The 21733-nt window shown below is 41.9% G+C and overlaps 1 protein-coding gene across 4 annotated transcripts in view; it reads right to left on the reverse strand.

The window, feature by feature from the left end:
- Positions 1–21733, reverse strand: part of tnika (TRAF2 and NCK interacting kinase a) — a 61641-nt gene that overhangs the window by 14853 nt on the left and 25055 nt on the right. The window contains exons 3-17 of one of the 4 annotated variants that reach the window (XM_067613503.1): positions 16457–16513; positions 15287–15412; positions 13755–13865; positions 11839–11929; positions 11231–11361; positions 11082–11136; positions 10124–10202; positions 9568–9743; positions 8551–8617; positions 8213–8411; positions 7254–7370; positions 6235–6321; positions 4834–5064; positions 3880–4479; positions 41–205 (exon numbers count right to left, since the gene is read on the reverse strand). In XM_067613503.1, the coding sequence (XP_067469604.1) occupies positions 41–205; positions 3880–4479; positions 4834–5064; positions 6235–6321; positions 7254–7370; positions 8213–8411; positions 8551–8617; positions 9568–9743; positions 10124–10202; positions 11082–11136; positions 11231–11361; positions 11839–11929; positions 13755–13865; positions 15287–15412; positions 16457–16513 (2292 nt within the window). The remainder of the gene's footprint in view (positions 1–40; positions 206–3879; positions 4480–4833; positions 5065–6234; positions 6322–7253; positions 7371–8212; positions 8412–8550; positions 8618–9567; positions 9744–10123; positions 10203–11081; positions 11137–11230; positions 11362–11838; positions 11930–13754; positions 13866–15286; positions 15413–16456; positions 16514–21733) is intronic. The other 3 variants (XM_067613504.1, XM_067613506.1, XM_067613507.1) reach the window with 3 other exon arrangements.

The raw sequence follows: 21733 nt of genomic DNA on the forward strand, positions 1-21733 counted from the left end.
TCACTCACTTGCCTTCTTTTGCACACACACACACACACACCTGTGGTTCGATGGAACGGTGGATGGGTGGGGTGCGGGCGGGCTGCATGCCCCCGCTGCTGAAGGACTCTGAGCGGGGAGGGAGGGAGGGGTCGGAGATGCGGTTGGACAATTTGTGCTGCAGCGCTGGAGAGCTCTGTCTGTTCAGCTTAGATCGTTCCTCCACCTGGGACAGGTCACATACCACTGTCACTCACAGCCCAACACGCAGAACAACTAATCACCACACTTGTACCACTCTGGGTTATCGACACCCTAAGCACCCCTGCAAGCCACCAGACGACCTAAACATCGCTCAACTCTGTGGGACAATAACAACAACGTGGTATGTAACTGACCTGAATGAACGTTGATGATTGCATAAGAAAGTGATACTGTTTTTTTACTTCTGTTTGTTTCGGTGTTCTATTTCTACAACAAATCCAATGTTGAGAGATTCAGTGGAAGGCTTGTTTTGCCTGTCATAACCTGCCTTAACGGTCTCCCTCATATATCATTGGAGCAAATCCAAAAACATTAACAGAATATACAAAATCTAAACTGGCAGGTTTGTTGATACAAATTTGGCACACAGAGTCGCACTTTGTTTCTCACGCCTAGTTGTTTGTGTATGTTTATCTCCATGCCCCACATACAGTTGAGGAGTAAAAGCATCTGATGGCTATGCATGAAAGGTCGAGAATTATCCCTAATCTCCTTTAGCAGACACCACATTCAAACCTTAATCAAGGATTTGAGCACATGCAAAGGTGTGCACTGATAGCGTGTTCACACCTGCGAAACCATGTTTGATTGTTTGTATATGTATGACTTTTCCCAATGACTTGTGAGAGTGTGTGTGTGTGCATCAATGCCAACGCATACCAAATATCTGTGTGTGAGGAAAGGCAGAAAGCTCCTCTTGCCAGTGTAATCAGATTATCAGATTATCTGCTGTGCAGTAAGAGAGGCCTCCAAGGAATGCTCCCAGCTTCCCAAATCACACTTTTCCACTCTTAACAATCTACTCCATGATCCATGGAGAGTTGAGTCATGGATCAGCAGGGCATAATGTCAATAGCCCCCAGGTAAACATGCGTGTGCAATGAGAACTATCCCCTTTGGAGGCTCTCTGTAATTCCACATGAGCTCATAATCTGGTCGGATTATTTGAGATTATGACCTGGGTCAGAACAGCAATGCAATACTGTGTCATTCCTCAAATCTTTGCTAGTTGCCTGCTAGGGAGTCAACTACAATAAGGTAACTGGTGATGTAAACTCAAAACAAAAAACATCTACAGTATGGTGGCAGAAAAGAGGACTGTGTTTTTCCAACATATTAGTTGTTCATTTGGGATAAAAGGAAGCTAAACAAATGTAGACAGATAGTCATTAACTATAGAGAACCAATGGAAAAGAAACATATACAGAGATTCAGGAGAGGGACTGCTGTGATCAAAGTCAGGTCATTAGAGTTTGATCTGTAGAGGCAGTCAGAGGTTAGCATGAACTTCAACTGACCTACGAGAGAGATAGTTTACTATTAAGAAAAAATCTCCTCACAGAAGAAAAACCTTTTGGATGGTGCTGCTTATTTCTGCAAATTTTGTGTATTAGTTGTTTTGGTTTTGCTCCAGTCTACCACCCAAAAGCTCTTTCCTACTATGGCAGAGATTTAAAGAGGTAAAACAGAGCATTGAAGGAAGTTAATTTCGACCACTGCTGCATCTACACTAAGAAAGGACAAGGAAAAAGACAAATGAAAGTAGTTGGAGGAGAGAGCGCATCCTCTGAGGATCCAGACTTGCTGGAAGGATTCCACCACCACTTGGCCAGCACCCATCACCAAGCTTGGAGAATCATTGACTGGTTAACTGACCTAAAAGAGAGCTGGGACGGGTAAGTTTCCCAGATGACATCGTCACCAGTATGTCTAGGAGCCGGCTTGCCATGGTGCATTGTGGGGCATTAGATGATAAGAGTGACTTGGGGGCTGGCACAGTGGGGGAATTGAGGTCAGGTTGTAGTAACTAAGCTACCAAGGGATCAGGGTGATAATAAACTGTCCCTGAACACTGGCACCTCTTCTATGGATCTCAGTCCCAGTAGAGAATATTTTCAATACAAATTAATACAATTCCAGTATATGTGCATTAACATGTATGTACAGTTTGTATGCATGTTCTTGTACTTCTATCTTTGTGGGGACTAATTTGACTTTTAGAACATGAGACAGTGAATATTTTTCAGAAGTGAAGACATATTTGCCTCTTCTTCACAGTGACCTGTTTGAGTGTTGGTTTTAGGATTAAATTTATAATCAAGTTTAGTTTAAGAGGTGGTATCAGTTTTGATTTATGGCGAGATGGGCATATTTTTTGGGTTACAGTTTTGTGTTTAAAGGGCGACTCCATCTGTGTTTTTTTTTTTTCCAGGTTGTTCAAATGGAAACGCCCACAGCCATTAGCAAAAAGGAGTGACTTGGGTTAGAGGGTTATTTTTTAAACCTTGAGCAGCAGCAATAGAGAGTGCTCCATTTGTGTGTGTCTGTGTGTCTGTTAACACATTTAGCAGAGCAGCAGCAACAGTAAGTGCTCAGTCTGTCTCTGTGGCTATTGGCTAGGTGGGCTGAGGATATATATCGTTTATATGTAGTAACGTCATCATGCAGAAACCTATGTCAGGTCATGTGGGAAGAAGTTTTTAGGGGGGCTTTGGAAAATGGCATTTTGACACTAAAACATACACACTTTGACCAAAATTTGAATTTTAGAAGAATGATATATAAACCTTAAAAAAATGGACTTGCCCTTTAAAGATTAGATTCTGAATAATTAATTTCTAATTTGTCCTTTTGTTAGTTACAGTAAATGTTTCATCACTTGTCAAGTTAAGTTGACATTTGAATTTGGAGCTACAAAAGAAATGTGTGCACCAAAACCTTCATGTGGTATCAACCAGTACTAAATGCAACAAAAAATGTGTTGAGATGGTTAAGTTTAGAGTTAGGGGCTAAGAAATACATTATTTTAATCACAAATATAGAAGTACAAACATATGTGTGTGTGTGTGTGTGTCTGTGTTCTTATATACATGTGCTTTGGAGAGAGGTCTAGCACTCTGCTCCAACAGATCTGATGCAGATCTGGGTCTGGGATCCAAAGGGAGAGCCATAGGGGGAGCAGTGAGGAGTAGAGGCAGGTGAGATTAGGTGGGGAAAGGGGGTCTGGTTGGGCAACTGGACGTGGGGGCGGGAAGGTGAAGAAAATTTGCAGGTCATGATGTCAGGAGAGAATGGAGGGGAAAGGGTGCATGGGGAGGTTGAGGGTGTGCTTTGTGGGGAGGTGCGAGGAGAAAGGCCCAACCAAGGAGTTGGAATGGTTGGAGTGTTGGATACCAAGGAGTTAGAGGAGCGACTACTCATTAGATGGCCTACAGCCAGGCTCTGTGTAACCATGTCTCCTGGGGTAGAAGTGCGAAGGTCACACATAGAGGAGCTACCTCTTACTGCATCCTGCATCCTGCCTCCAAATCTCTCATTCCTTCTGTCCCTATCAGAAGTAGGGCTAAGGAATTGATTGTTACCAGGGACTTGGAGGAATTTACAACTGCGGGGGGCAGGTGAGTAGGAGCTCCTCTCTCTTGGTAGGGCAGAGTGGAGAGCATTTTCAGGGAAGGATTTAGAGAGGGGGTCAATGAAGTCACATGGTGTGACTTCCCAGTCCGAGGGCAGCATAAGGCACTCGTGGCTGACGGCTGGCCTCATCTCTTTTCCCCACCCTCCCTGATGCTCTAGTTCTACATCTACATCTACTCTAAAGCAGGGTGAGTGCGACCTGGCGCGAGTATGGCCACTAACCAGTTTGATTGCAGGGTTGGACCCAGAGTTAGATCCAGACTGAGGTTTCCGGACCTGTCCTGGGGACTTAGGATGAGACTGAAGGGGCTTAGATTGTGGGTCTGGAGACAACAGCCCCTGGATGGCAGCCTGACTGGGGGCAGAGAGAGGCCTGTCTCTAGCCTTCTCTTTCTGATTACCTGACCCCAGAGGATAAGGGATGGGTACTGCATTAGACTGACTGATTGGCCCTTGACTGGAACGCTCTTTCTGGTTCTTACTCGGTCCCTTACTAGGCCCTTGGCCAGCAGCCTGGTTGTGTTCCCGGATGGGCCCTGGGCTGCGGCCCCTCTGACTCAGTTTCTGAGCCCTAAACTCTCGGACCTGCTGACTTATCTCCTGCTTCAGCCCCAGATCTAGCGGCTCCGCGGGGTCTAGTGAAATATGGATATGGGGGAGGTGGGTGGAGAGGAGCTGGGCGGCATGGGACGGGGTTCGTCTAGGGGCCTGAGCTCTGGGTTGGCCATGGGAGGCAGAGGATGAAGCTGGTTGGTTGAATGACTGGTGATGTCGTAGGTGAGAGCGGGGCGGGTTACCGTGAGCATGCTGCTGCTTCGGGACCTAGGAGTCAGAGTCAGAGGAGTTTGAGCAACAAAACCAACACACACAAAGGAGACATCACAGTATGATTATCAAAGCAGCGTTAATTCTCAGGCTCTAAAAATATATTTATGAGTGGGATCCCCAAACATTCTCCTCCCATTTTCTTCACAGGACTGCTGCTTCAGGTAAGACCTGTTAAATAAGTTATTACTATAACATAAAAAGGCCACAGGGTGTGTATAATATACATTAGGGATGGAAAGGAGGTGCCTTCAATCACCTAAGAAAGGTGATTTCACATTTTGGAAAGAAACTCATTACATATTCATATCTGCATGCATGTCTTTGTATGTCATGGATGTTGTGACTTACCTCTTTAGCCCAGGCAGGCTTGTCAGTAGGATTGATGACATCTTTATAGTGGTAAAGCTGTTTCTTCTCTGCTTGCCTTCCATCCTGCTGCTGCTGCTGCTGCTGCTGCTGCTGTTGTTGTTGTTGCTGCTGCTGCTGTTGTAGAGACACCAGGTAGGCTCTCTCCTGCTGGAGCTGCCTCTGTAGCCGCTCTGCCTGCCGCTGCTCCTCTACCTGCTTACGCTTGTACTCCTGGAGGGAGAAAGGAAGAGGCAGTATGGGAAGGAGGAAAGAGGTGAATGAGAGGAACGAGAAAACAGAAAGAAAATGAGAGTGGAATAAAAGATTATGAGGAAGGCAGAAAGGGTTAACAAGAGGGATGACAAAAGTAGAGAAAGAGACATGGAGACAGAGATCAACACCAAAACGTAATTTTCAACCCATTGAATGATTAGCAGTGAGAAAATAGTAGTTGCAAATCATTCTTAGTATCTTTTACGACTTGCCAGATGTGTGGCGTTCACTGCTTTAGGATAACTTGCAGATCACAATCATAAAAGTCACAATTGAAACTTGGTGTAATTTGCAGGAAGCTACACAGTTTTTTTTCCTCAATTGTTCTGTTTTGTGTGTATTTGCAAATACTGTCACCAATGCCAAATTCAGGTCATGCATTCACAAATGAACCGATAAACACAAATACTGACAAATGGGATCACATAGATGGAACAAGAGCACACGTTTCGCGATTAAAATCACAATTTCAAGGCTAATAATGGATAACGGAGACTAGGATATTATCAGACATAAGGATTCGGCATGAGTCAAGGGAGAGGAAGATAGGTACTGTAGGGAGGGAAGGAGGGATTGAGGCAGGAGGGATGGCAGTATGAAGGGAGGACACATCCCTGGGTTTCTGTGCTTGTACTCAGTGTAGTTTGTGGAGCTTTGCATGGATGGGATCTCAAAAGTTTTCCTTAAAGGCTGAAAATGTCTCTTTAAATAGGATGCAAAGAGAAGTGGACAAATACTACAAGACATAATGTGATTTCTTACACTAATAAAGCACAAAGCTGTTACCCTAGACAAGACTAGGAGTGCTCTGTGGAAAACAACTATGTCCTATTTTCTCCTGAATGTTCTTGCATTGTGTGGGCCAACATGATTCTCTACCCTCTGGGGAACTCTCTGAGATCCAGCCAAATTAAGTGCTTCACATGCAATCACTGATGTCAAGATATCAAATACAAGATTAGACATGAGCAAAAGCATCATGTTTCTTCAAAACATCAGTAAGTAACAGGTTGAGTGATTCCCTCACAGTTCCTCTGTACAACCGAAACGCAGGTGCATGCAGTGAGGATAAGGGGCCACACAGCACAGTTGGGGAGCAGTAGTAACACGTGGGAGGGCTATGGTTACCAGCAGTAACGCTTGTTCCTGTAGTAGTTGCTGCTGGAGAATCTCTAACTGCCTCTGTTCCTCTTCCAGCTGTCTACGGATATACTCCTGAGCAGCATGTAGGCACAAGGACATAGGAGTAGATTGAGAGAAAAATCAGGAAGTCTGAGCATCCAAATAAAGACAAAGTGAGAAAGACAGAGACAGAAAGAGAAATAGAGAAGATAATCTCCTGAGATGGCTGTGAACGAGGAGAGAAGATAAGAGTCAGAAGCTACAGGAAGAGAAGGAGACCGTATTCTCGAACAATTGTAATGTGTTACAAAGGAAATAATGATGAAGAGACATAGAAAAAAAAAAGATTTGAGGATATCTTTCCAAAACACTTGAAACAACTAAAAAGCGTGGGAAGAGAGCAACAGAGCTAAGCAGGACAGACAAAAAAAACACAAACCAGTCCAGCAGTAGGTTCAATGAGAGGACAAGGGGAAAAAAAATGTTAAAAGAAAGTTGGAAAGCTGTGCAGCTTCTGGATCTGTTTTTTTTTAATTCAAGGAATCAGCTTATTAGCTTTAAATCCAACTCGTAGTCCAACTCATCTTTTTGCAATATTGGCAACATTTAAGATGCTGCAATAAAATATTGCATTATTGCAATATCTCATCTATTATCATGTCTTGGACATGATGATGTCCAAGAGATGGACATAATCAGAGAGGAGGAGGCAGTGTTTAGGTCTTTGCATGCAAGATCTATGAGCAGGGAAAAACAAAGATAGATTAAATCAGATTAAAATCGCCCGAGTTCTGTGTGTCTGAAACTATAAACCCCGTCCCAACAGAAAAAATAATCTCTGAGGTACAGAGGTAAACAGAGTGACTCAGAAAAGACATGAAGGACAGACAGAAAGTAGACTATAATCTAAGGATTCTGGACTTGAGTTTCACTTGTTTGCATCATTAGGTTACACATATCTGTAGCGCCGTACTACCTGTGTACATATCTGTATCCGAATAGAATCTAACAGCAAGTGTATGAACCTGTTCTCTCTCTGCATGCCTCCTCTCCTCCTCTCTGCGGAGCTGTTCCATTTCCTCGTAGCGCCTCCTCTGTTCCCTCTCATGCTGTTTCCTCAGCTCTCGCTCTCGCTGTTGCTGCTGTCAGGAGAACAGAAGCGCGAGAGGGACAGAACGTCAGTCAGGTTGCGCGATACATTTTGTAATTCCACGGAAATTCAAAAATCAAATCAATTTATTACATTTGATTGTTTCTATAGTGGGTCTTGGCTTAGACTAATTTATTAAATAAAAGGGAGAAATTGTGACAGTGTGTTCACACAGGACACAAATACACAAACACTTATGCTTTCATATTTGCACAAACACACATGCGTTTGCTCACACACGCTCACAGACACACACTTGGCCCATAGCGGAGGGGTCATGTCAGTTGAGTCGAGTCATGGCGCTTAGCCGTGCGTTGGGAGGCAAACCCTGGTGGGAACCCAGAGAGAGCGCACAGATTATGGGCTAAGGATTTCCTTCTGTAAATCTGCTCTCTGGAAATAAGAGAGGGACACTGGGGAAAGGCTGTGTGTGTACATGTGTGCGTATGTCTCTGTACTGCTCTTTCTCTTTGCTGCAGCCTCAACCAAACGGTGAATGTAAGGTTTCGTTAGTTTGAACTGTCGGGATTGGGACCAATTATGGCTGCAAATATGTCTTTAAGTGTTTCAGAGGAGAGAGAATGGAGAGCCAAATAGAGGGCTTCCATTATGATTTGGTGTGTGAATTATATATAGAGTCATTTCAAATTGACTAGAGATACATTTCAGTGTACCTGAATTTATCTGAATGACCCTATCTGGTGTAATCCCAATAGTTTAACCTGCGCCACCCATACTAAAATCATACATACTCATGTACACTTCCTAAGTTTCACCATTCACCAAGGTCAAAGGTCACAGTTAAAGCCTCCCCTTTAACTTCTTCCTGCTTACTTCCTCCAGCCGCTTCCTCTGCTCCTTCTGCTCCTCGATGCGTTTCTGTCTCTCAGCCAATAGTAAGCGCTTGTGCTCCTCGTTCTGCTGTTGCTCCAGCTGCTGCCGCCGCTGTGCCTCCGAGCGCTCCTTATTGGCCAGCTGGAGGCGCAGGAAGTCCCGCCTCAGGGTTGATTCCCCGGGGATGTTGATGATAGAGCTGTAAACAGACCAATGAGAGTGAACTGACTGAGTGATTGAGTGAATTGGTGAAGGGATGTCAAACATGTTTTTGGAAAAAAAAAGTTGTAGAGAATGTGTATGTTTATATGTTTGTGTACATTTGTAAGGACACTGACCTTGGTTCACCCATGTCTCTTTCTTCATCCTCCTCTTCACTGCCACTGTACTCGTACTCTGTCTCATCTGACGAAGAGAGAAAGTAAAAAATAAAGAATGAATAAAATAAAAGTGAGTGAGGTGATAACCAGCAGTGAGCAAAACCATTTTACTTTACATTGAGCATTTTTCACTTGAGCTACCTTTGGTCATTACTACGCCGCTCACGATTTTGGCATTCCCAGATCTTCACTCCTTCAAGGCACTTTCTTTTAGCCGCTTTGAATAGGAGTATAAATTGTCATTTTACTGTGTGTAGCGAGGTGGAGAACATTAGCTCAGAACTCTCTCAGTCAAACGGGGCTTAAAGCATAACGGAAGCAGAAGAGGCCCGGCTCTTCCCGAGACACATCCGCATGGACCTGTCCTCCGAATGTGATAAAAGTGACGGCTGCAGAAAGCCACTGTCTCTACAATGACAAGACATTTCTATACATCATCGCGACGTCCGCCCTGCGGTATGTTGTTTCTTGAAGCGGTTAATGTGGTTCTCGCTAGCGCAGTTCTGTGTGCGAGTGTCAGTCTATCACTCAGATGGAGTGTGTTTGTGTCGTGGTGGAGTGGAATACAACTCTGTCACTGTTATTTCCCGCTCTGCTGAAATCCAAGAATGTGACGTTACATGTGTGTCAGAATTTGTGTTGGTACACGTCTGAGAGGGTATTACATCTCACCCTTGCAGCTGTATTTCTCCAACGAAGTGCTTGTTGCTTGTGTGTATTTATGTGTGTATCTGAGAGAGCATTTCAGCTACACACTGAATGTAATGGGAGTGTAATGGGTTGTTCCTATTGGTTTTGGGGATGAGCTTTGGTGCCACATAATCCAAAGAAACAGTTTGAGTGAGAACCACTAATCATCTATCAAGCGCAACCACTTAATGAAACTGTCGCTCCACTCGCCATGTGTGTATAAATCTACTGGATGTGTGTTTAAATCCATATGTGCACATGTCTACAGCATATGTTCTTGCTCACCCCTCTCTCCTCTCTTCTTCTTGGTGCGGTCGATGTGGTCCTTCAGCTGGATGCGGACCTGCCTCTCGTTGGGCAGGTCTCTGATGAAAGGGTGTTTGAGGAGCTGCTCTGTGCTGGGTCTCTGGCTGTGGCTCTTCACCAGACAGCTCTCTATGAACGACTGGAACTTCTTCGACCTGAAACCACGCACACACATTAAAAAAAAACTCATTGTAAATGTGTATATAAAATATATATTGTAGTGAGTAACAAACGTTCAATGAATGGATAAATAAAGCTTTTTTACAGATATTGAGCATTTTTAACATGTGATGATACTTGTTCTGGTAAGGATACATTGAGTAACATTTAAATTCTAATTAATTTCTAATCTTTTGTTGACAATTTTAAAGAGAAAATTCAAACACCATCATAGAGTTTCTAGGTTGTATTTACCCATCCATCCATTGCTCAATAGTCTTATTTCCAATCCAGTTTATTTCTGGACTCATTTTCCTGCTTTTAATAGTGATAGAAAACATGCACGGCAAGCGCAGTTATCAACATAAACACTCACCATTTCTTTGACTTGAGTCTGGGAGCGGGGTTGCGTGGGATGAGGAAGAGGGCTCTCATGGGGTGCATGTCACACAGCGCTAAACGGTCAGATATCAGATACCAAACACGGATGAGTTAGGGTGAATGTTTCTAGGTAATTGTGCTAAACATTATCATGGCATATAGTCAAAGCCAGCTGGAATTAGCCCTCACCTGATCAATATAAGCTGTCGATACTGATAACAATCTGTGCGTTACATTCATACAAACACACACACACATCTACAGTATGTGTTCTTATCGAACACCTATGGTGGTTATCCATCTTACTAAAGAACATGTAGCCAAAAATGGGCGGTTAATATTCAAACTTCATATTTTCAAACCTATCTTGACTATTGTTCAGCTAAAAATGTTAGCCAAAATAAAAGAAAAGACATTTAAAGACATACATGTTTTGGATGGATTATTTCCTAGCCTTCATTTCATCCTATGTGTGTAAGGTGACTGCCAGTTTTCACCAATTGCTGGCCTGAAGCAAACACTGAGATGTTCTTTTCCAACTGGAAGACTTTTTTAAATGTCTACATGAGTATAAAAATAAAACAAGGATAGGACGGAACAACCTTGAAAAAAACTGAATCATGTCCTTCAGGTTTACCATGATTAATGACTAACTGTAGCTTGGGCAACTTTACACCGAGGAGTAGCTTTTTTACTTAACCATAATTAATAGGAGGGAGGAAAAAAGTCTTGCTGCCTCCAATTACAACAACCATGTGCCAGCACCTCTAGGATTAAGAAAATAAATAGACAACCAATTATATATATCAGTTCCTTGGCCTTCATTAAAAATATGGCTAAAGATGAGTAGCATTGGCCTGAGCTGCAAAATGATCTGCCTCTGATTATAGTGATCTACCGTAGTAGCACTAAGAAATGTAGGTTGAGATGTAGGTTATTGATTGAGTACGTACGTGGTGCTCCTTCAGCCATCTCTATTGCTGTGATCCCCAATGACCATAAATCACTCTGCAGTGAAACAGTGAGACACAGTGCATAAATACTCAAGGCGATCAAGAAAAGGCACAAGATATCTTCAGAGGGGGGGGTGTTGCCAAAGCACCTTGAAGTCATACGTGGCATCGGGGTTCTCGTCACAGGCGATGACCTCTGGTGCCATCCAATATGGCGTCCCGATAAATGTGTTCCTCCTTCCGACTGTTCTGTCCAACTGGGCCGAAACACCGAAGTCCACTACCGGGCAAATGCACAAACACACAAAAAAATATGTCAGGGCATAGTGTGTAGCGTATTTAATGTGTGTTTTTGTCTCGGTTTTTCACTGTGTGTGGTTTGTTTATGTGTGTGTGTGTGTGTGAGTGTGTGTGTGTGCGTGACACAACCAGTGGGCTTTAGTGAATTTCATCATGGACTCTAAACAGGAATGAATTACCCACACAGACACACCTTATAATTCCCACTGAGCTTTAGGGAGAGAGCTAAAAAAAGAGAGAGAGAATCCCTTCTTTAGCAATCTGCACCACACCGTAAACATTGGCAGAGGTACAGAGAGATGAGTAGGCTTTATTCAGCATAAAAGAAAGAAAAGCCTCACAAAAACACACGCAAACACACTCACACACACCTCTGAGCCATCTGAAACTTTATACCTCCTACTGCCCTCGCAATCCTAAAGCTTTTTTGTCAAGCAGGGTAAGATGACAGACTGACCTAGTTTGACCTCTGCATTCTCAGTCAGCAGGACGTTCTGTCCCTTGATGTCTCTGTGGATGACCTTGTGCTGATGGAGATGAGTCAGACCCTGCAGACAGCGACACAGACACACGGTGAAGGACAGCCACTGCAGCAATGAGCCATGTCAAGATTACCATTATTACTATATATAAAGAGCTAATTTCCGAAAGGAAGTGTCCTTGAGCAGGACTAGCAGCTCCAGGGTAACTGCTGTGTAGCTGACCTTGACCTCTGACCTCCCTATGCAGGGGTGGCAAGCAAAAAGATCCTTCCTTACAGAGGAAAATGTTTTTTGCAACATCATTTGGTAGCAGTAGTAGTTTGGTGGTAGCAAAAAACAGCATCTGAAGAACATTACTTTGTATTGAACATTATATACTGTTCCTAACATAACCTTTCTGCAAATATTTTATCATTTTGTCAGTATAATCAACCAACCAACTATTCATTACACAAGGAAAAAAAAGTAAAATTTTGATTTTGGACATGTTGTCTCCATCTTTCATTAAGTATTAGGAAATTAAGAGATGTTTGCTCTTGCAAGCATAATTACATTTGCACACATACTGTAATATATAGGCATTTGTGTTCAATAAATCCAAGCTGAAATACAATATTGTCTATTAAGTATTTATGCTTTGACAATTTATGTACTAATTATTATTTTAATGTAGTCTCTTATATTGATTGTAAACTGACTGAAATTAAAGGTAAAACACTGAGAAATAGGAGACAGTTGAGAGACAGAGACAGTAAAAATGTTAAAAGGAAACAGAGGGAAGGCGGGAAGACATAGAAAAAGGGCAGAAAAATAGAGAAAATCAGAAGACAGCCAAAAGGGAAGAAGAGAGCGGGTCAAACAGAGACAAAATGCAAAGCGACAGAGAGAAAGAAAAAGAGAGGAAGACCAAATCAGAGCATGGTGAGAGAGAGAAAGAGCGGAGAGCACGAAATAAGACGAGCAATGAGGGGTGAGAAAAGAAATATAAGTGGATCAAAGGAAATTGTTGCCTCAGTTCAGAGATGCACGGTGACTGACAATATGTAGTGATGTTTCTGCTCCCTGTTTAGCCCTCAGCACAAAAAATGCACATGCACAGCAGAGAAAAAATGTGAGTGGGAGAATGAGTAAGGTTTCCCAGGAAGATCTGATCGTGGGTTTCGATTCAATTCATCTGTCTAAACCTGAGTTAAACCTGACATGTTGATTTGACTTGTCTCTGCCAGATACAAAAAAAAGTGATGTTGCTGCTCCCTGTTTGAGGCTATAGCCCTCAGCACAAAAAAATGCACATGCATGGCAGAGAAAAGATGTGAGTGGGAGAATGAGTAAGGTTTCCCTGGAAGATCTGATCGTGGGTTTCGATTCAATTCATCTGTCTAAACCTGAGCTAAACCCGACATGTTGATTTGACTTGTCGCTGCCACATACATAAAAAAGAACATTAAATTTTTGATTTTATTAACAGTTTCAAAATGTTAATTTGTAGTTTTATTTGTTATATTTGTGTATTTTTGTTCCTGCTCCTACGCATGAATGCCTGAAGTTTATTTTTCCTTCTATGGTTATTTGTAGATTGGAATGTTGGAACTAAAGGGTACATGTACAGTTCTAGTTCTGCTGCTAAATTTCCAGTGCTTGGGAATATTTTTCTCCATAAATCAAGTCTGTTCATTCTTCAGCAGTATCTACTTAGAAAAAAAAAGGAAATGTTTTCTTGTGAAAAGCAACTATGAATGTTCACACCATCTGTTGTTGTTTTTTTTCTTTTTTCCCTTTCAAAATCATTCAAGTAACTGACGACTGCTGATTCAAAGAGGGCTAGGTCAAAATGACTCAACAGTTATTTCTATAGAGGTTTGAGGTCTGACTTGGCAACGTGGCCACTTACCCTGAGAATCTCTCGACAGATGTAAGCAGTCCACTCCTCTTTCAGAGAGTTGCCCTTGGTGTTCTTGATCAAATCTGTCACTGAGCCAGCTCCACAGAACTCCATGACCAGCTGCACACATACAAGGTTGATTATCGACTGTTCTGTAAAATCAAGCAGGTCTAGGATGTGTTCCAGACAACCCAGTAACTCCTATAAATCAACCTCCTGTGATAACTAGTGTATCTTACTTGTTTATTTATGTACTTTGTGGAATTCTTTGCCGTTGAACTGTAAAATATCTTTTCTCAGCTAAAAATATCAGCTTCTCTGATATTGTTATCAGCCTCATAACTCTGGTGCTGGCCAATCTCAACAAAGCACCAATAGTCATAATGTCTCTTGGATATATTCATTTTTATAGACCGGTACTGACACATGTGCACTGAATAAAAAGCGCTCTCTTCAACATGGTAGACTTTGGTAAAGAATATACACAGTATAATCACATTACTGTAATAGCATTAGTAATAAAGACAGAACGGTACCAGGCAATAAACATGAACAACACACACAGAGACAGTCGTGTAACACACACTCTTTCTCTGTCACACTTTCCAAACACACACACACACTGCAGAGACCACAGAAATTACTGGCATAAACTGACTCAACAGGATCATGAGATCACATGAATGAATCAAGTCCTTCTCTTGACCTAAACACAATGTGTCCATTCTGTCCATCCCTCTCCTCTCCTCTCCTTTCCTCTTCTCTCTCTCCTCTATCCCTGCATTACATCCGTGGATATCAGCGGCCAAAAGTTCAGCTGGTCAGTCCTGGCTTTGCTTCAAGCTCTCTCTTCATCATCACTCTGGATTACATAGAGAGAGGAAGTTGGCGAGTAATAGCCGGACCTCTCTCATCCAGGCTTTGCACGTGTACTCAGACACGCAAAGACAAAAGAAACAAACTCGGACATGCATAAACATAAGGGGACACATGTAAAGCATATAAGCGTACAATGCATCGTCATGTTACTCACACCCACACACACACACACACACACACACACAGGGAAAACAGGCAGCTGTTGAGTCAGGGGGAATTATGCAGGCAGTAGATCTAGCTGCTGTGTGAATATACGCATGTGTTTGTGTGTGTGTGTGTGTCCTCTCATTGTTGTGTGATGAATGCTACATGATCAGAGAAGAGAGAGCTCCCTTAGATCGTGTTAACACATGATTTATTGCCGCAGCCAGCCAGCCAACCACACACTTATTCATATCCTTTCACACACACACACACACACACACACACACTGACACTAAGTATATATGCATATTCCAGTGCACACAAATCTACAGTCACTGCATGCATGAACAAACTACAAACTGGCTTCTCTAACCTAATGTAACAGTGAAAAATGAAACTTTTACAGAGACGACAACCATCTTCTCTTCCTGTATCGCTCAGTTTCATACACACAAACACATACAGTGCAACTGCAGATAAAAACAAACACACACACACACACACAAATGATGCCATACCCATAGCTGGTCATCTATGCCAGGAGGGTTTTTCTTGATGAAAGCTCCGTAGTAGGTGGCGATGTTCCGATGGTGGCTGTACTTCTTCAGCATATTAATTTCTGCTTTAATCTCCTCTTCCTCATCCTGAGACGAGCACAAACACACACACACAAGAAGAGAAAAATCAACAGGCATAAAACTGCAACCTCTATTTGTGACCTCTCAAACATCTTAATGGGGTGGTGATAGAGCAAAACGGATCAGGCTGTTGATACTATGGTTGCAAATAACGCAACGAGGTTCTAAATGATCCTATAACAGCATTACTTTTTAGTTACTTGTGTTTTAGGAGGTTACTGCCACAAAGCCAAAAGCAGTTGTTTGAAACAAGTTGCTACAGTAGCAGTTGGTTACTTAAAAATATAATTTCTCATTAATTATCCAACGTCAGGAAATTGTGCCGTGATTACTTCAAATTAGGGCTCAATGTCTCGGAAAACAAAGACACTTGTTTTACTAAGCTGATTTCGTACAATATCGGCTCGTTTAGTAAGCAATTTTCGTGTTTGCCCTCATTCACTAATACAGTCATTAATTTTTTATTGTATTTAAGCAGATTTATTTAACAGTCATACACAGTTTTGTTTATTTGTTCATTACTTCTGTTTCGATTCGGTCATTCATCTTCACACACCTTCCAGAACATGCTCAGTCATTTACGCTCATATTCATTCATTCATTTTTTTTTTAAATTTTCTATTCATATTTATTTATCCATTCATAGGTTCCATTGTTGCTCCATTCCTGCAGACCTTCATTGTTTTGCTGGCAGCTGAGTGCTGACAGCGAGGCGTAGGGTGAGAGGATCTCTAAATATAGCTGAGATTCCCTCCTGCTTTACAGACACGCCTGAGACCACACTGCTGTCCTAATACCTCCAGCTAATATTACCATGGCAATAGGCCTGTCCTCATTTCCTCTCTGCCACATCACACACACACACACACAAACGCGCACGCACACACACACACACACACACACACGCCAGCACTGACTCATCGCTCATAATTAGATGACATGGTCGACAGTGGTATAATCACTTGAGATGATTTGCTGTGGGTAGGTATGTGCGTGTGTGCGTGCGTGCATGTGAGTGCTGTACTATATGTGTATATGTGTGTGTCTTACCCCAGTGACATCCATGACCTTGATAGCTGCCAGCTGCCCGGTCTTAACATGGCGACCCTGGAGAAAGGAGGAAAGGAGGAGGACGGAGACGCAAGGAGACAAAAAAGACAGAGCAGAGAAAAGGATTAGACATAAAAAAGAATACAAGAAAAATGTGAATGTCTTTGAAAGACAGTTTTCTCAAGAAAATGCACATGCACAGTTGAAGTGCACATCTTTCACTTTCAGTCAAACATCACAAAGCATTAGACAGATTAGAAAACCTGTAATCTGTCTAAATGTAAAGGGTCATCCCACCAAAATCCAAAACAATGGATTTTGGTGGGATGGACAGGAAAGGACTATTATCCCCAGATGAACTGACTGGTCTTTTTTTAAGTATTTTTGAGGCATTTATGCTGCACTTAGAGATTTAGCAGTTGAGAAATTACAGAAAATGAGGGCAGAGTAAAGATGAGGAATGACACGCAACAAAGGTCCCCATCTGGACTCAAAACTGGAATATTGTGGTTCATGGTCATCGCCATGTACCCATTAGACACTGCATTGCCCCAATCGGCAGCTCTTTTAATACAAGGAATAACAGCAGGCAACTAAATTACTAATATTTTCTATTGCAGTTCAGGGTTTATTTACATTTTTATTTACAAAATGCTAATTTTAAGTCTTTTTTTTTCTTTAGCTATGCATGTGAATGAGTCACATCTGTTGTATGTGGTCAAAACTTATGAATTGCAGGCTTTAAGTAGTTGGAAGCAGAGAGCATCAGAAAATGATAATATGGTGTCCCTGACAAATGTCCCTGACCGGATTCAAATCAAGGACTTGACAGTAAATACATTTGACTGCTGGGTCAACGAGACACCCTCGTATATCACTGTGATTTGACTTGTACTTGCAGCATCAGTCCAATCAGTGTAACTCTAAAAAATCTCAGATAGCAGTTTAATAAATACACAGCTGACAGTTGAAGAGACAAACAGATACAAAACCATAGACCCGGGTGTGTTGTATAATATCGAGGCTAGGCAGATGCCTGGGGGGAGCGATGGTGAGGAGCTGGGAGATTGGAAGCTGAGGGGCGAATGGAAGGGCCCAAGCGGTTCGTTTGCAACAGAGCATCTGTGGCTGTGATTAGCTAATGAAGCTAACAGGGCTAGAGACTCTAAAACCACTGACGGCTATTACTTCCACCTGTCTGGACTGAACTGATTAGCATGTTACAGTCTGAGAAGAACAGCTTAGCAGCAGTGGCACAAACAAGCAAATACATACACACATGGGCAAGGACTCAAAACAAGGGCAGGACTGTTTTCCTGGTGGAATTGTTATAAACCAGATGGCATTAAGGGTCTGGCACTAAAGCGCCTCCTGAGGGCTTTAATCGAAGGGCCGTTCTGATAATGAGTGCTAGAGCAAAAACAGAGGCTAAGAATGCTACAGCGCCGTATTATGGCTAAACATCAGTAGCGTTATTGCTTTGCAATTCATTCAGGAGTGATTTTACAGTTGCAGAACTGGCTCTGCACCCCGCCACCAGTCATTAGTCATTCTCATCACTTCACATTCTATTTTTTATGACGTTTTAACAGATCAATTGTACCCACAGGCTCACCAAAACTCACTTTACTTAATTAAAAGCTTGTGAGTAATATTCAAAATATAGAGTTGTTTACAGCAAAACAATGTAGGCAGCTCAATTGCTTACTTGTTCTGTTACACCTACATTTTACAAAGTAGAGAAATCGGTCAACATAACGAGATGATAACGATGTTTTTACTCATGAGGTCAGCTGGTGTTTAGGCTAGGGTCAAAGTCCAAATTTAAAATCAACTTAGTGAGTTAATTATCAAGAAATTAATTCTGAAAAAGAAGAAGAAGAAAAAAATACAAGTTTATTATTCACTTATCATTTTGTAAACAAAATGCTTTACTTGCTTACTGTGCCTCAAAAGTCACCACAGTATTAGAGCCATTACTAGAAACAAAACTGTTACTGTTCATTTGGTGGGTTCCCACAAGATGACTGGCAATATGTTAACATCAGCTCAGGTCCCTGAATGATTTATAAATCATGAGAACTTAAACTTCTCATTAAACTGCTCTTCTGGAATTAAAAAAAAAACTTTTAAACTTGCTGATTTATTGCTAAAAGAAAGTTTTAATATGATAATTCATTGTGTCACAATCCAGAACCGCACAATGCAAACTAAGTTGAATGCTGTGATCAGTCTCTCTCTCTCTCTGTCTCTCTCTCTCACACACACACACATAGACACACACAGTCCAGATTCTGTGAGAGTAAAAGAGCTGGAAAGATTGAACAGGGATTTCTCATTAGGATCAGACTGCCCCAATTCCACAAGCACAAGGACTGGCTTTGTTGGAGACCAACAAAGGAATTACAGCCACTTACAAACCAGTAACTCAGACACACACATACACATACATGCAGACACACACACACACACACACACAAAATACAAAAAGATCTCCCTTTTTTCCACTACTCACACAGACAGAAGAACTCTTGCAAACGCCCACACATGTGCACACACAGACGCAGAGAGAGAGAATGATTGAGGGAGTGGAAGAGTGACTAAAAGAGCGAGAGAGAGAGAGAGAATGTGTCAAATAGATTTTGGACATGGATATCATCAGAAGTGGATAAAGATTCATTACTCTGAGCCACCTGACAACCTCCCTCCCTCCATCTCTTCTTCCCTCCTGGAGCAAGTAATGTCACCCAGCCTTATTAAATGACCAAGTGTGAAAGGAGCAACAGAGAAGAATTAGCACTGTCAGTTCATCTTCATCTCTCACTCTTTCTTTGTCCTCCCACGGTTCATTTATTTGCAAATTCAAAAGATGGGATTTGGTTTGGCCTTGGTTATATGAATGTCAACTACAATAGTATTTTCAACAGCAGTTGAGAGGAGAATGTGTGTAACAATGATGTCAAAACAATTCAGAATAACTCAATGAATTATTCCATTAATTTTCATCAACGAGTTCATTCATCAAGCTGTAATGCCACATATCCAGCTTATCAAATGTTAGAATCTGCTATTATTTTCTTTTTCATATCATTGCAGATTAAATCTGTTTGGGTTTTGGATTTTTGGTTGGACAAAACAAGCAAATTGAAGACATTATCTTAAGCTCTGGGAACTTGCGAGGGGGCGTTTTTGAGTGTCCGACATTAAAGCAAATAACAGTAAGCAATCAATCCAATGTTTGGAAAAAATGATTGATAAATTAAACAAATACTTTTTTGCTTTCTGGCTGAGAGCTTGATAAGGAGATTGATACCACTCTTGTGCCTTACTTATGAAGATGGAGCCAGGATGTGGTTCAAATTCTCAAGAGGCTGACTAGGCACAAATGTAGTGAGAAAGAGTGCAAGAGAGAAATTATTTTTATTTTAAATTATTATTTTTTGTACATTTCTTTTTTTATAATTAAAGTAAAAAAACTGGAAGTAGACAAGAAATACCATAAATTTAGCATAAAGACCTTTGGTGATCCCTGAATTGTCCTCTAGCAACACCAGCAGGTTGACATTTTTGGCTTTTAGTGAAATATCTTAACAACGGCATTGGATGGAGTCATGAAATTTGGTGCAGATATCTGTTTCCTCCTTCTAAGCTAAGCTAACTGGCTGCTGCTCCACCTCTGTACTTAGTTCACAGGTTTATTCTCAATTAACTCTCATCAAGAAAGCAAATATTCATATTTCCTAAAATGCCTTAATCAAAAATGAAAAGTATTATTAGTTACAGCCTGAATAATGACAAATAATTGGAAAAGAACATCACACAGTATTGAAGTTGTTCTATCATCCTTCCTTCTCTCTTTCTCTCTCTCTCACACAGAGATGAACCACTCTCTCCCTGAGCTGTCCCATTCACAACGAAGAGCTTTGAGCTTCACAGGCCTGTTCATCCCTTCCTCCACTCGTTTGTTGACTGCTTTGCCTCTCTGACCTAGATCTGCAGTTTCTCTCTCTCTCTCTCCCTGTGCCTCTCTCTCTCTCTCTCTCTTTCTCTTATCCCACTGATTCTCTCTCATTATCTAACCCTCTTAACTTCTCACAATCTCCTCTTTATGCCTTTCATTATTCCTCCCTCTAGATGTCTCGCTTACTTTTGCTCTCCCTGTCTCTTGTATTTTCTGTCTCCCTCTCTCTCTCTCTCTCTCTCTCTCTCTCTCTCTCTCTCTCTCTCTCTCTCTCTCTCTCTCTCTCATGCCTCACAGCTCAGACCAGCGGCCTGTGAAAAGCGGGTTCTACATGGACATGACTGAGCTGAGCGCTAATGCTTGCGAAACAGCGTTCGGCTCAGAGCTCGACAAGCAAATATGACACAAACCCAGGACTCCCCGCAAAACCTTTCACTTTGTGTCTGCTAATGCATCTAGCGCCTTCCGGAAACCACAATGCACTGACACGGGCCTGAGTGCCTCCTCGAAAACAAAACAAACACACACACTGTATACATAAATGCACATAAATGCTTTCATCCTATACTTCCTAACTGTCATAATACTGAGTACACTGTGCATTAACGTCACTTCGCATCATATTGACGTTTCAAATGAGGTTTTCGGAAATTATTCCCACGTGTCAATTTCTCCCCTTCTTTAATCCCGTGGAGGTATTTTGACCAAATAGGATAGCAAAACATGTCACTCACACACACACACACACCTCCAACTCCACACACACCTACAAGGAGTTTCGATGCTGCCAGGCCAGGTGTATTTGAGCGATAACAGACCAAATTGACTACGTTCGTTCCGCTTGGATGGCCATGCTGTGATGGAGACAGCAAACTGATACCAAACTGATCTCCAATCAGCCTTCAGGCGGCCGCATCACGGAGGAGTCATTACTTAGCGTCATCCCTGCAGGAGTAAGAAGTATGCTTTCCTAAAACGGGGTCATTTACACCCGTTTAGTATAAATGTTTAAAAATATATTTGCTATTTTAGAGGACAGTGCCTTGAGTGATTTGATTTTTTTTTTTTTAATCACACAATTAAATCTGAAGAAAAAACAAGAGAGTCTTCTTGTGATATTTGCTCAGCTGTTAATTTGTTCATTCAGCTGTGATGTCTCAGAGACAGCTGAGTAGATGTAAACAAGATTTTGTGGGCAATGAAGCTTCTACCCAGCATTTTCACAACTATGATTTCATAACTTAGATGTTAAAACTATACAAAAACAAGAGGGATGCAAAGGAGGTGGACACAATAACACAAACAGCTGCTCAGCA

Source organism: Thunnus thynnus, chromosome 16, assembly GCF_963924715.1.
Source record: "Thunnus thynnus chromosome 16, fThuThy2.1, whole genome shotgun sequence".
NCBI lineage: Eukaryota > Metazoa > Chordata > Actinopteri > Scombriformes > Scombridae > Thunnus > Thunnus thynnus.